General features: G+C 43.6%; 3 protein-coding genes across 5 annotated transcripts; 1 reads left to right on the plus strand and 2 right to left on the minus strand.

Annotated features, from left to right (window-relative positions):
* Positions 1–412: 412 nt before the first annotated feature.
* LOC111080191 (venom acid phosphatase Acph-1) lies at positions 413–2,729 on the minus strand. The gene is made up of 5 exons (XM_022375670.2): positions 2,449–2,729; positions 1,628–1,726; positions 1,481–1,564; positions 1,266–1,424; positions 413–1,202 (listed from the first exon to the last, which is right to left on the minus strand). Exons 1-5 carry the CDS (start codon positions 2,629–2,631, stop codon positions 492–494), a joined length of 1,236 nt encoding a protein of 411 aa, XP_022231362.2. The 5' UTR covers positions 2,632–2,729; the 3' UTR covers positions 413–491.
* LOC111080190 (venom acid phosphatase Acph-1) lies at positions 1,650–4,960 on the minus strand. 2 transcript variants are annotated; one of them, XM_022375669.2, is made up of 6 exons: positions 4,383–4,960; positions 4,154–4,237; positions 3,942–4,100; positions 3,349–3,876; positions 3,078–3,288; positions 1,650–1,726 (listed from the first exon to the last, which is right to left on the minus strand). In XM_022375669.2, the coding sequence occupies exons 1-5, from the start codon at positions 4,680–4,682 to the stop codon at positions 3,088–3,090; spliced, it is 1,272 nt and encodes a 423-aa protein (XP_022231361.2). In that variant the 5' UTR covers positions 4,683–4,960; the 3' UTR covers positions 1,650–1,726; positions 3,078–3,087. The 2 variants fall into 2 exon arrangements, with proteins under 2 accessions (XP_022231361.2, XP_022231359.2); XM_022375667.2 differs by lacking the exon at positions 1,650–1,726 and adding an exon at positions 2,565–2,852.
* A 3,739-nt stretch (positions 4,961–8,699) lies between these two features.
* Positions 8,700–11,160, plus strand: LOC111080189 (polycystic kidney disease protein 1-like 3). Of its 2 annotated transcripts, none has more exons than XM_022375665.2 (2): positions 8,700–10,501; positions 10,562–11,160. In XM_022375665.2, the coding sequence occupies exons 1-2, from the start codon at positions 8,792–8,794 to the stop codon at positions 11,006–11,008; spliced, it is 2,157 nt and encodes a 718-aa protein (XP_022231357.1). In that variant the 5' UTR covers positions 8,700–8,791; the 3' UTR covers positions 11,009–11,160. The 2 variants fall into 2 exon arrangements, with proteins under 2 accessions (XP_022231357.1, XP_022231358.2); XM_022375666.2 differs by having other exon boundaries at positions 10,557–10,741.
* Positions 11,161–15,245: the final 4,085 nt, after the last annotated feature.

Consider the following 15,245-nt stretch of genomic DNA (forward strand, 5'->3'; position numbering starts at 1 on the left):
GAATAGCAAACGTTTTATACGATGCAAGGGGATCGACTATGTTGAGAGAAGGGGTTGATCGAAGTGTAACTAAAGATCCAAGTATCCATGCAGAAGGATTGGCAATACATAAGGCTGAGTGTTAGTAATGAACATGGTCTCATTTTTAGTAATATACAATATTTCGAGTAAAGTATACTTCAGCATAATTATCTATCAAAGATAGCCTAAAAGTATGCCCTCTGATCTCTGATATTTGGTCAAACCATCTGAATGGTAGGGTATTTTCTAAGAGCTTTTATTACTGATGAATCTCCCCGGGATTACGAGAGATCGACATCAAACACGCACACTTCAGGTAACACCCATTATTTCTACATCAATCCATATAACAATTAGTCGTGCCAATCACTCAATAAGTCAATTAAAAGTTGTAGAGATAAAATATACTTTATGTAAGCTTAATACTGCACAATATATCATCATTCAACCCATCAATCGTCGAGCAGGTATCACTTGTGATAGCTGATCTTTGCACCATTGACGGGGCCCTTGGCCAGGCACAGCTGCTGGTAGGAGCCGTCTGGTAGGACGTGCTCCATAAGCTCCAGCAACTTCTCAATGGGACACTGTTTAGCGCAGCCCGGAACCTGCAGTTGCTCCGGCTCTTTGTTGGGATCGTTTTGGAAGAAGATCTCCACGAAATACTCCCCCGTATCGTCATGCTGCCGCAGCTCGAAGGCAATGAGGGAAGAGAATCGTGGCATCTGCGGCTGCCACACATCCAGTGCAGATAACACGTTTGTAATGGTCCAATCGTGACCGCAGGAGATGTACATCTTGCGATCGGAAGGCTGAATCTTCCCGGAGATCTTCGACTGCATCTGCTCGAAGATGTGATCCAGGAAGAAGCCGCCCTTCAGCTTGCGCAGCTCGGTCGTGTAGGCGTCATAGATGTAGGACTGGGCAGCCAGTGGCAGCATCTTATCGGGAAAGTACTCCTTGGTCCATTGAGGCAGCTCCAGGCCGTAGGTCTGCTCACAGAGCAGCGTAATGAAAACATTGGTCACATCGTGGGCATAGGTCACATTGAGACCCGTAAGATCGGTCAGTTCCTGCAGCAGCTGGGAGTTTTGGGCATGAAACTCTTTCACCTCGGGGCTGTTCATCACCTCCTGCACGGCCTCGTCGTAGCGGGGACAAGGAACCTTCATCCGTAGACGCTGATAAAACAATAAAATATTTAAATTACTTCACTGTATTATGCTGTTTTAATTTCCACTTACAACATCCGTTTCCTCGGGCTCCACAAGGATTGGTATGGGCTGCCAGTTGAGCATCAGATTCCACTCCATGGGCGTGTTCTCGGGTGGAAAGAGCCCTCCCAGCACCATTTGCAGTGACATCATGGTGCGTGGGGATGCCGATGATTGGGCTCGGATCATCTGAAATGATTTCATTCTTAAAATGGGACCGATTATCATGAGTTTGTGCCACTTACGTCGGGCTGATAGTAGGGAGCCAGGAAATCTTTATAGCGGCCTCGCAGTTGTTTGCCTATCTTGTATAGCTCAACCTTGGCAGACTTTGCAAAACAAAAATATATTAAAAATTTTTATTTTTTCATGAGTTTTGCTTATATACTCACATTGGTCAACTGTCCCCAGCCATAGGGTTCGTATGTTTCGTTGATATAGGGATCTTTGGGATAGGTGCTGACGGGTGTGCGAGGACCATGGCGAAAGAGCTAATATAAAATAATGGTAAATCAATTAAAATACATGTATGTGTGTAGCTACAAATTTAATTTAAAAAGCAATCTATTTTTAATCTACTTTCAATATTTTAACGCTGCTTCACCCTAAGGATTATTTAAGCTTGACCACCTTCTAAATTTAATCAAAAAATCAGAAAAAACTTTTAAGAGTTGACTTGCCTACTAGTAAAATCTCTTAATTTGTAATCTAACAATAATTTAAATAACAATTAATATGGGACTTTTCCAATACGTAATAAATTTAAATTGTACAATAAACTATAATGTAGATATTAATGGGAACACAAATTATACAATAAGTTGCTACATTAATTGAAGTTTACTCAGTTGAACCGGTTTCCCACAGCATACTTAATATATTATTAGGTATACGCCATGTCGCCACGCGCACTGGCCTAGGAACAGTTTCCAGTACGTTCTGCTTGCGCTGTGTGTTAAGAGATTTTTTCTCATGGGAAAACCCATTTGTTGGCACGGTTTACTTAAGAGAACAAACTGAAAGTTAGGAATTAACCAAACACTCGAATCGTTCGCTCTATGACTTCACGTTAATATTTAACCAATTTTGTTTAATTTTATGGTCTGCTGACTTGGCAAGTTGTCAAATTTTTAACAAGCCCTCAATTAGAACAATTTTCACAAAAAAATTGTTAATTTTGTATATAACTATTCACACTTCACTTTGATCTCACCACATGCACCAGCTTCAGGGTGGAGTTGCTGCTGCTTTCACTGCTTGTATTCTTGGCTGTTTCGTTCTCCTCGGGGAGCACCTCCTCGGGCACCTCCACGGGCACTTCGATGCCGGGCACACTGGCTGCGCGAATAGCCATCAGCCAATAGGCCACAAAGAGCAGAAGGCCCAATAGCTTCATAGTTGATTTGGCTTGGATTGTGTTGGGTTGGGTTGAGCGGTAGAATGAAGTAGACCGACTGAGCTGAGGCTTGTGCGTTGAGTGACTGCATCAATAGAACGTCGGTCGGCTTTTAAGTCGCGATTATGTATTCACCCATACATTAAGCAAAACACACACACACACAGTGAAACACACGAAGAGCAACGAAGAGCGAGCGCTTCAATCAGCGCAATCATCCACTATAATAGCAAAAAAAACAAAATTATCTTTAATTTGCTTCACACGAAATAAATATTCGCTCATTGAACTCTTGACTCTATTTTTTGGGGTTTTTTTCATCCATAATTTATTTGTATTATTTGTTTAATTTTTGAATCTTTTGTTAACACAACTTTCATTCGACTGCTATTATAATACTGAGTTCATTGCGACTGAGCAGCAGCAGGGGCGAAAATTGCCCGTACCCAATTATTGCTAGCGTCCCGCATTCTGATCGATCAGACGCGGCGGCGGTTCCACAAAATCGGGGCTGTGGGGCCGACACCGCTGTTCCATTGGCTCGTTGGGCAGCACCTCGCTGCTTAGTTCGATGAGGCGACTCAGGGGGCACTGACGATCGCAGTCACGGAGCTGCAACTGCTCCAGGCAGCCGTGTTTGTCGTTCCGTAGAAAGATCTATGATAGCGAAAGGGGAAATGATACGATTCACATCTAAAGTCACTTTTCATTGCTTACCTCCACATAGTATTCGCCTGTCCGCTTATCTCTGTGCGTCTCAAAGATAGCCATTACCGCAAACCTAGGCATTTGACGCTTCCAAAGCCCCAAGGCAGACAGTATATTGCCCACAGTCCAGTCATGTCCCGCATAGATGTACATGCCCCGATCTTTGGGCTTCAGACTGCCATCTCTCTTCTCGGACATCTCCTTGTACATCCTCTTGAGGAAGGGTCCACCCTTGATCTTCTGCATCTCCGGCGTGTAGGCATTGTAGATATAGCTCTGTTCGGCCAGGAACTGCATGCGATCGGGGAAGTAATCCTTGGTCCAAGCGGGCAGCTCATAGCCAAACTCTTGCTCTGCCAGCAGTGTGATGTACAGGGAGTTCACATCCTCGGCATTCCTCACCGGCATCCCAGTCAGATTGGTCAGCTCCCGGAACATTTGCTCGTATGGCTTTGTCTCTGCAATCACTTCGGGCCGCTTGAACACCTCTTCCCAGGCCTCAAAATAGCGCGGACACGGCGTCCGAACCAGCAAAAGCTGCAGCAAAATTGTAAATTTTATTTCAGCTTACTTTAGTTATACGAGGATGGATATGAACGTACCGAATCTTGGTCTAGAGGTTCTGAAACTATAGGTATGGGTTGCCAGTTGAGTTCCTTGTTCCACTCCATTGGAGTTCCACGGGGCTCAAACATGCTGGCCAGTGTCGTCTGGAGGGACATCATGGCGCGGGGTGACGCTGTCGCTTGTGCATGTAAGCGCTAAGGGATTCAGACTTTTACAATTTGGCAACCAAAGAGTGCACAGATCTTACATCGGGTCTGTAGTAGGGTCCCATAAATTCGCTGTACCGACGATTCAGCCAGTGGCCCATTTCGTAGAGTTCTCGTTTGCCAGACTGCATTGGGAGAGAGAGAGAGAGAGGAATTCTTTAGATCATAATTCTTTAAACGGTGATAAAAACGGAGGATAAGATAACTAGCAGATATCTTAATTGAATCATAAAATAAACAATGGTCCCTCAACTCTTGTGATCTACTCACATTGGTGACATGTCCCCAGCCCGTTGGCTTGAAGCCATCTCTCAAATAGGGATCGTTGGGGTACGTATCCACGGGGGTGCGAATGCCGTGCCTGAACACAATGTGGACTAGTTCCAGTGTTGAGTGGGTTGTATTGGGACGGGTCTTATAGCACTTGGATGTGGCTGCATCATGCCAGGGCACCTCCTTGGCAGACACATTGCTGTTGAGCACAGCGATTATAATTATAGCGCCCACAACAGCGCCACCCAAACCGCACATCGTGAGTATTTGCTTACGCGTCCAGCGGCCGAATATCATTTTGAGGGAATTGTTCTTTTTTATACAAGTCTCAAATTTAAATCGAAGCCGGAAGTGGAGCTTGAGATTTCTGGTTTCACGCACGCACGGACACAGGCACACAAAATACAGGATTTTGTTATATTAATTGTTTTTTTATTGTCTGTTTGTATGATATTTTTATTGGGGGAGCCGCAAGGCGCGTGTAGTTCACAGCACGACCAGAGCTGAAGTAGCGCACCGACAGCTAGAGACAGAGAACTTAAAATAGAGATAAATCCGCGCTAGTCTATGCGTCTGCGTCTAGTTGTTTCTGCCTCGAGCCGCTGACTAACTGTTGACAGTCGTTTTCACTTTCCACCGAACTTCGGGCGAGATCAACTCGCCCCAAGCCCCAAGCCCCAAACCCCAAACCCCAGGCCTAGCGACTGACAAAACAGAAACAAAGTCGAGCAAAAGCGACAAAAAAAAAACCCAACTAATTGGGCATTTCTCATTCAACCTGGTATTTACGAGATATTTTGCGGAACGAGGTTTATCGGTGGCCAATCCGTCCAGCAGCCAAACCCCCACTAGGGTCTATATATAGCCTTGCACCGCCCTCTGTAAGACAGGTTTGGTCATTTCTTTGCCAGCTAACACAAGTAGTCATTACCCACCACCACCCGAGATGATCATGGGGTGTCCGGATCAGGCCATGCCAGGGGTTGCTTGGGTTTTTCATGGTTCGCATAACTGAGTACAAATTTGGGCAGATTTTGAACACCTCGTTGGGTTCATATATTGGAAATGGGAAACCTATTGTGATAATTGCATATAATCATGCGAAATTTTCTATGAATTTTATTTAATTGATTGTTAGATCGTTGGGAAATTACTTAACACAAGTTACGCCAGCAAATTATGGGCGTTTTTTTTTGGATAGGGCTGATATAATACAGTATCAAATGTCGTAGGTTAGTAATCACAGGGTGCGAGATGTTAGCATAACTGGAACTATCCGTAAATTATTGGGGCATAAAGTCGGTTCTACAAATTATTCTGCAATCTCTTTCTTGGCCTGTTTTGTTTCTCTTTTGCCAAAAATGCACTAAATTTCTATTAATATTAAATGTAATTTAATTTCCTTGAATATTTTGTGCACCAAAATCCCCCATCAGATCTCCCATCTCTGGCTGAAAATGCTCTAAAAAACCAACATATTTTAAATGTGCTGTGTGCTTTTGGCTTTACTAATTATTTGAATTGTTTCGTTCTATTGACCCTCTGGATGGTGGAGATCAGATAATAATTTTGTGTGGCTTATTCGTCGCTTTGTTTGTACAAGTTGTTTGGCTTGTTTTTAGCTTGGTGACAAATAAAGAATTTCTGAAAATGTCTCTATTTCGCCCCTCCATTGGCTTGGTTTCATATATATATATGGGCTTATTTTGGTGTATTTTTTTTTCAAGCTAATTATCTGGACGACACACAGGGTAAGCCTGTTGTCAGAGCTGCCACTATTGTACGCGCGTATCGAGGCTTTGCAATGTGGCTAATTGACTAAACTGAATTTTATGGCTAATTAATGGCAGCCCCGAGACCGTTAGCCGATAACTGTGTCTTTGCCAGCTTCCGAAGCGTACAATTACTGGCAGCAGCTAAACAGCTGAGCGCTGAATACTCTACAATTTCGTGATTGCTTATGACTCGTGTCTGTTTGTCTGTGAACTTTCGTCTAGTTTTGAGTTGTGTTGAGCTGATTTCAGTTCAATCTAATTTATACATACGACTACACATGACAGACAACTAAACTAAGTAATGGATCAACGCAATTGACATTTGAATTGCATCAGCTAAAAGCGATTAACATTTTCACAGTCGAATAGTGAAAACAAATGGCCCTGAACGTTTTATGTGAAAGTACATAATGTTTAATTGAATGTTTATTTTTGCATAGGCTTAGGAACATTTTTTGGCTGATTTATGTTGCACCAGAATCAGCATTAAATGAGCCCTTTAATCAATCAGTAATTTCAATAGAATATTTTTGAAAAAAATTCACAGAAGCTAATCAGCTACATACCAGAGCTTCATATGAACAAATATATACATACATATATAATTTGTATTTCTTATCGGTGGTACTGGTCGCTTTTATTACATAGCAATTAAGTACCACTAAAAACTGCCTCCTGCCGATTTATTTATATTATTTCTATTATTTTCGAGAACACTATGTATTATGCAATTCTTGCTACCCCACCCCACAGATACAATTCTGTGAAAAACAATACCGACATGTTCCCATATTGCTGATTCGCAATAAAATCATTATTGACCTTAGAACTGTCCCTATACTGAAACTGATGGCCAATCTCTTCCGCGGCGAATAGTAGTACGAGTATGTACTTGATTTGTTGTCTTAACATTTGAACCTTTACACAAATTTCTACGTATTTATTTCTTAGAAATTTTAAATCAAACTACTTATTTATTATTTATAATTCCAAGAATATTGGATTCCTATGCAATATTTGTACACCCCTTAAAGAATCGAAACAGTTTCAATATATATAACGAAATGTCGATTATGTAATCTCAATTCTCACCCTTTGCCACCCCCACAAAAGACACATGCTCCACACACCGAATTTGTATTCCGATCGTTGTATGACTCTCTTATGCCTATTTGCTAATGACTTTCACTGAAATTTATAGTCACTGCGGCATTGATGCTGCTGCAGCAAAATAAAAATAGCAACTAAAAACAGAAGAGAAGAAAAACTGAAAATATTTTCAAATAATATATTTTCTGCCGGTCAAAGGTGGATTGGTTGAGGGGGTGGGTAGAGGTAGACACGTGCTAAGTTCCCCATAAAACGTGCATTAGACAAACGGCAGAAATGGGCAAACGTTTTGGCCCCGAAAAAGCATCTTCAGGCTCAAGAATCCATCCGCACTCTGGCATTAATATTTATCAGACCCGCAATTACGATTACCGACAGCACAAACTATGGATGGGCGATGGAGATGGAGTATAGGAGGGAACTGGAATGGCCCGGATGGGCAAGCTGCAGGAGCAGGAGACCCGGGGGGAAATCTAGGAAATGCCGGCAAATTGTCAGACAAAACGTTGCCGCGAATGGCTCGGAAAATTTATTGATTCCGACGCATTGAAAATAGTTCTCGGTGGAGCAATTTCAAAGATTTGTACGACACATTTTTCTTGGCTCTCACTCTCTCTCTCTCTGTCTCTCTTCAATGGACCCTGTTTTTGGGTTTTCTTTTTTTTAATTTTCGCTGAAATGGCCGAAAATTTCTAACTGACGAACATAAAAATTCGAACACGCGTAGTTAAACACGCACACACTCACAGATCGGGGACTGGCGGGCCCAAAAGGGGCGTGGCCGGCGTCTATTCAATGAGACAAAGAGCGCCGAACCCGAGCAAGACCGGACCGGACCCCAGTGGCGCTCAGGGATTACGTCTGAACCGCTCTTTTTTTTGGTTTTTTGGCAACGTTCGAGCAGCTGAGAGTCATCTGGGTGTCGGGAAGGGAAAGGGAAGGGACCTCTGTGTTGTCGCCTAAACGATAAAGCAATGACAAAAGTCAGCAGCGATTAAAGTTCAATTGGTGTGACCTGCCAATTGGCATAAAGGAAAAAGATTTCCACTGGCTGGGGCCAGAGGAAAAGTGGCGGAAATGGCCGATGCGAATGGATATGAAATGAAAATGAAAAGTGAAGGCAATGAAAACTACGTACTGCAGAGGGATGAGCAAAATCCTATATAGCTGCCCGAAATCCATCGTGCTGGCAGGCAGATTCGGGTAAAGTATTATATTTTGTTGAATACATATTGTTTGCTTCTACTATACCTATAAAAAAAGTAAAGTAATTTGGCAAATTTCTAATAAAGATGGTAGCTATAAATATACCTTTATCATTCGTTTGAAATCTGCGCTTAGATTTGATTTTTTCTCCACTCCTCTGGGAATGAGCAAGTCGTTGAAAAAGAGAGCTCTTGTTCCGTTTCGTCGAGTGAGCTGTTGAATATCTATTACTTAGAAAAACTTCTAAAGTCAGTCACAAGAAACAGAAAATATTTTTTTTGGTTAGAAAAGGCCGAGCCCGATAATACTAGTTAAATGGCGAATCCCATGGTATTTATTGTCACTAGTTTCGTAATAATTACGTGCTTCTTCGTCACATGCCTTGGCTCCGGTTTCAATCACGAGGAAAGAAAATTCAAGGCGATCCTGGCGATGTTCATAATGGTGGTGGTATTTCAGTTCCTGGTTTTCGATCCATTACGATTTTTGGTAATTGCCATTGACGCGGCCTGCTGGCCACGTCTGCAACGCCCGCCCGTTCCGGACACGACTGCGAAGAAGCACACCCGCATGGACTATCTGAATCTGCGGCTACGCAGCTTGCGCAGTCAGCTATTGATCACGGAGCGACATCGCGACGAGGAGCTGAACCTCAAGTACAGGACAATTGTCCGCGAGCTCTGGGTGTACGGAAAGGTCTTTATTATCAATCTATTTATCAATGTGGCGCTGGACGACTACAAGTACCACAACTGGGACACCATCACGACCCTAATGAATTATGGTCACCGCAAATCGATGGGCCTAAATCACGTGCTATTTATACATCAACTGTATCCCTTCATTGAGCACACGCTGATCAATGGCTTCTTGTCAAATGATCCTCATCGTCTCAACTCGCACTGGCACCATATAAATAGCACTAAGCTCCTGGGCGTAATACGACTACGGCAGCTGCGGGACACCGGAGAACAATTCGGCTTAGGTGAACCGCGATACACCAATGAGGATTATTCCGAGGGCTGGATTCTACCTTATGTACGCGAACCCTACACCGACAAGTACTGGTCCATCTATCTACCTTGGCTGCCAATGTCGCAAGTTTATAATTTTTGGGAGAAAATAGTCATTAACCTCAAGCAGTACGGATTCTATACAAGCTATCCCGAGCTGAAGGGCTACATAGTTACGCTGCGGAATACGAAGTGGGAAAGCCATAAGGTGCTCAGATATCTGACCGAAAAAAATTGGCTCGACGACAAGACCGCAGCTGTATTCATCGACTTCACGCTGTACAATACGGATGCGGATCTGTTCAGTATTTGCAGTATACGGGTGGAGAACATGCCCTTTGGCACTATCCGGAGCAGCGTGGATGTCAATACTGTGTCCATGACGATGACGACGGAGACCCTTCCATGGCATATCTTCATATTTTTCATTGCCTATGTGATTATATGGATGCAGCTCGGAACGGCAGTGATTGTGCCCTTGTGGTTCGAGCCCAAGCGAATCAAGTTGTTCTGGGTGAAAATTGACCTGGCGATCCTATTACTCAGCATGATAGTTGTGGCGTTGATGATTTTGAAGACAAACATTGTCGTCACTCTAATGCATACACTAGAGGTGTCCAGCACGCATGATTTCATTGACTTCCGTGTACCAGGGCGAATCAACGATTGGAACAGCATTGCGACGGGCTTCCTAGTCTGCCTGATCACATTGCGTCTGTGGAAGGTGATGCAGTTTTCCAGCATCTTTCAGGTCTTTACGATGACCCTGTCCTTGGCTTCGAGTGCTCTCCTTAACACGGCCTGTGTAATCTGCATTTTCATGATGGGAATCGGCATTGCCCTGGTCTGCATTAATGGCAACAGCAGCAATAGCTTCAGGAATCTGCTTAGCGCATTGGCCTCCATCATGTGCTTTTCCTTTGGCTTCACCGACAATGTCGAGCCGAGGGATCTCTTCCACGGCGGCGTATGGCTGGGGATTCTTATCTACGGCATAATGGCCTTTACCATCGTAATATTGCTAACAAATGTGTTCGTGTCGATACTCAACAACTACTTTGTCGCAGCCAAGGCGGTCCGAGATCGTAGCCGCACGGATCAGATCTCATTCTTTGAATTCCTGCTCGTCGAGTATGCGGACGTTATCAGGTTCATACGGAAAACATTAAGGCTGGAGCACAGTTACAAGCGCAAGAACCGCACCGTCGCCGAGAACATCAAACACGAACTGGACCTTAGGGATGCTGCTGCTGCTTCAGCTCGTGTCAAGAGAGGACGAAAACGACTTGATAAACCCAAGGTGATACAAGAGATGGAAGACGACCAATATGAGCGCAAGGCGCAGGCCCAGCACAGGATTCGCATTGAAAGGACCTACACGATAGCCGCCATTCTACAGACGCAGATGGAAATCGCTGAGCGAACCCTCTTCGGCGATCAGGATGGAAATATCAGTGATTCGGACGGTGATGGAGATTCCTGGCACGAGGAGGATCTTCCCCGGCAATATAAAACATAAATATTTATGCGCAAAGTCTGGAATAAGTTTTGAGTTGCTCTCAAAAGCCAATGCAATACCTGGAATAACCTTCGCTACGTACCGTGTATTTCGATTTAAATAAAAATGGAACCTACTCCACCTCACTCTGCACATCCGACTCGTCTTGAGTTCGGAGGGACATCTACATCTACAGCCCCACAAACAGCATTTAGTAGCATTTAATGTGTGGCCAGATTATCGTATATTAATGAGTTTATTTAACTTTTTCGTTTGGATTGATAGCCTGCGGGTTGGGGTCAATGTGGGGCGTAGGTCTCGTTAAATGCGTTCATCTCATGCGTTACCGTGAAGCTTTTCACAGCAAATTACAAAAAATTATACACATAATTACGCTTTAATGCTTGGCCTACAACCGCTCCTCCTGCTCCCTGACCCTGCCCCTGCCACAGGCTGTCGTTCCACCCCCACACACCGTTCTTGTCGTGCATGGCATCAATGTAAAGTAAAATTGTGTGTAAAAAATGTGATAATTAACTTAAGTCCTTTGAGAATTGGCTGGGAACAGAGTCCTGAAGCCAGTAGCCAGTAGCTGGGGGCAGGTGCAGGAGCAGGGGAAAGGTTATGTCCTTATGTATGAAAATGCATGTACATACATATATGTCAGTATATGTATGCATGCATGTTGTCTGTTTGTTTGTTTGTTTGCGTGTTTGTTTGTGTGTGTATCTACATAAGCCCATTGTCAGTTAATTATGTAAAATGTCATGCATATATGGGCTCGTATGTATATTCATTTCAAGCGAAACAAAAAAGAAAATGTGTACGCATAAAAGGACTTTCCTTTCACTTCAAAAACACAAACAAGCCACACACGAACACCCACGATTATATTCACTTAAATGTGTGTTTGTTTGTGTGTGCATGTTTGTATGCGTATTGCGACAGGAAGCCTAATTGTAGGGCTGCCATAGAAGCTGCACCTCAGGGTATACCGGTTCTGTTGAGCCAGTTGTTCGTTCACTGTGGAAGAAATATCTATAATTAAAGCCAATAACCTGCATGTTAAAGTGGAACGTAAAAACTGCAGCTCTTCACTTTCGTATAAATTTAATTATATTAATTATATGAAATATAGAAATTATATGTATTATTCTTAAGAAATTTAAGTGGCAGTGTGTCAGCACATGTTATTCGATCAATCACTTAAATATTATTATCCTTTATAAACTATTAATGAATCGTTTCCTATTTAAATATCTATTAAGCAATTATCTGCTGGGTAAAGTGTATGCAATTGGCATTTCGCTTTTGCAGCTCAAATTTCCTGTGGCTTTATAAATTTAAATTATATTTACCCGCAGCCTCTCTCGCACTCACACACACATGCACAGGTGTTTTATAGAATTATATGCCTTGCTTCCGGGGAAGGCGGAACTTGCTGGGAACGTTGAGGAGCTTTCATTTCATTTTTGGCATTCAGTGCTCCGACGGAGCGAACCCTTCGACTTTTCTTCATTTGCTTTGTTAATGAGCGTCTCATAATGCATATAATTAAAGGCAGCAACAATGGAGATATAATTCTGAAGACAAACAGAGATTCAGAGGGGCAGATCTCCTGTCAGTGGCAATTAGTTGTCCTCGTTAGGCAGAGGTTGACTTCCTGTTCTGCTGCCATGCATGACGCCCAGGCTTTCGGTCTCTCCTGCCTGATAATCCTTTATAAATAATGCATTAAATGTTTTTCTGTTCCCGACCGCTGTCGGATGCTGCTGGTAGAGATGCTACCGGCCAGGGCTTCCATTTAATTCAATTTGCATAAAAGTGCTTGGCATTTTATTAACCCACTAAACGTAATTTAGTGCCACAGGCATAACCCTCACCCCGCCACCAGCACACGCTTCAATTGCCCCGCTGATGGTGGCCAGTCCCCAAAAACCATCTCCAACCTGAGCGGCACCAAGCAGTGCGGCGTGCTGCTCCTTGCCAATTTCTTGGCCCTTATCCTTCGAAGCCCTGGTTCCCTGGAGAGCTCCTCCGGTGGTTTAACCCCTCCAATTATCGAAAGTCCGCCCAGTTCCAGCGCAGCTTTTGTAGATTCTGCTGGTCGACCTTGTGCCTAGTCAAGCGTTAAGTGGACCATTTTGTGGGTAGACGGGTTTTTGGCCAAGACTGCGGACGCAGAGTAGGTGGATGAAGCACCAGAGCGATGGGCATTATATTTTGAGCCTGCCGCTGCAGTTTCTTGGGCCAATATTGCCTCTGTTTTCTGCCAGGGATTTATGCAAAAAATTCAGCTGAAATGGGTCAGGCCATGGAGCTGAAGCACTTAATGGGAGGCTTAATACCACGATTGAGTTGCTGGAGTGGGGCTGGTAAGAGGTTTATGAGTAATGTGTTTGATGGAGGGATGGCCCACCTAATTGGATTGTTATCCTATCATTTCGATATGATTCCGTTAGCCTACACTATGGCAGTTTTCTACTGAAAAGGAAAAGGAAAAAGACGTTAGAGCGTCGTACAATACATTACAACCATTGACTGATGGAAGTACGAACTTTATTGCTATTCGAATGCCCTAAACAAATACAAAGAAGACGGTTCCTTTATTTCCTGTAACAGTCCTCAGTCCTTATATTACAAAACATAGCAAAAATTCAGCGTGAATTTTCTCGTTTCAATACCCAAAAACTCAACTAATTTCGTGTGAAAACCCAAACCAGAACGTTCTTCGCATTTCCCGCATTCCGAAGTCCGCTCAACGTTTGCCCATTAGCAAAAGTTTTCTTTTGTCTTTGGCCAACATCTGTTTGGGCCATAATTAAAGCATTTTTAATGGCCATCAAGGATGACCTTCGGGCTAAATCTCCGACTGACACAGTACATAAATACATATATAATTTTAGGTTAATTACGCAAAATAATCATATTTTTTTTGTTGGTTGGCTTGCAGGCGGCAAGGAGTCAGGTCTGACCAACAAGCAGAGGCAGGGTCTGTGGCAGTCTGTGGCAGCGTGTGGCTGCCACTTGGCGTCCACTTTGACCTGCTTTTGTTATCATAAAATGCTGCCACAGACGCCACTGCCACATGTGTGGGGAAAGTTTCGGCACATTAAATGAAATTTAATTCCTGCCATCATAAGCAGCCCGGAACATGCCTGGACAGCAACTGGACAAGCCAAGAGAACGGCAGAGAGCAGCATCGGAGTGCAGGGGACGGCAACCGCCAAAAACTGAAGCCAATGTTGCTGGTTTCTGCTTTGGCAGAGCCTCCTTGCGTCATGTTGGCCTGCCCGCATCCTTCTAGTCCAGACCAGACACCATGCATACACGTACCGCCCCTGGTACGTGGCCTGGGCCTCTGTTTAAATGTTATTTAACGCTGCCCCAAAAGTGTCATGGCTGCCTGCCACTGGTTCCTCGCTCCTCTCTCTCCCACTCTGTGTGTATGTGGGTGTGGCATACTCATAAAATGCGTCACAGTTGTTTCAAAATTTGTGGCCATTCCTCGTTCTGCACTGACCACTCCACTGCTCATCTTTCATGATTCCCATCTTGTTTCGCAATCTTTAAAGTGGATCCCACCAAAAAAGCAACAAATGAAAGGCAATATTCCAGCAGCAGATATTTCCTGATTCCTGAAAGAACTTTTGATTGGAATGCGGTCACAAATCGAGATAAATGTATATGCCTATATGTAGTTGTCCTGTATTTGTGCGTGACAAAACCCCTGTCAAATTGTAAATACCCTCTGTGATGGCATATAGAAAGCAGGGAAATTTCACGCTCATCTGGCTAAATGGTTTTATAGGTTTTGATATTTGCTCATTTGTTGATCCGTCTCGTTCCCTGAATTTCCTATTAATATTGTTGTAGTGATTGTTGCAATTTATGAGGCGGTCAGTTTCGGTTTGCCAGACCCAAATTCCATGCTTCGTTATCCTTTGTTTTGCCTGCTTTCCCTTTTTGTTTTGTTTTTTTTTAGGCGCCGACGCCCCCAATCATATGGGGTGCCTTTTGTGTCTGCGTTGGCAGAATTTGGTTGTGGGCTTTGATATGTTAATCATATTTTATGTTTTATATTTTGCGCTTCAACTATTTGATTGCTCGGTCTGACGAAGGCATTTGTCTGCTGGCCAAAAGGGCGTGAAATCGGGGTATAGTCGGTGGTGTAAGAGAAACCGGGGTGGAGTAGATGCTTTGGGTACAAGTCAAGAAATAAAATTCCCAATAAGAAGGTCAGAAATTAGCGCATACA

This window comes from Drosophila obscura, unplaced genomic scaffold, assembly GCF_018151105.1.
Source record: "Drosophila obscura isolate BZ-5 IFL unplaced genomic scaffold, ASM1815110v1 contig_208, whole genome shotgun sequence".
Lineage (NCBI taxonomy): Eukaryota > Metazoa > Arthropoda > Insecta > Diptera > Drosophilidae > Drosophila > Drosophila obscura.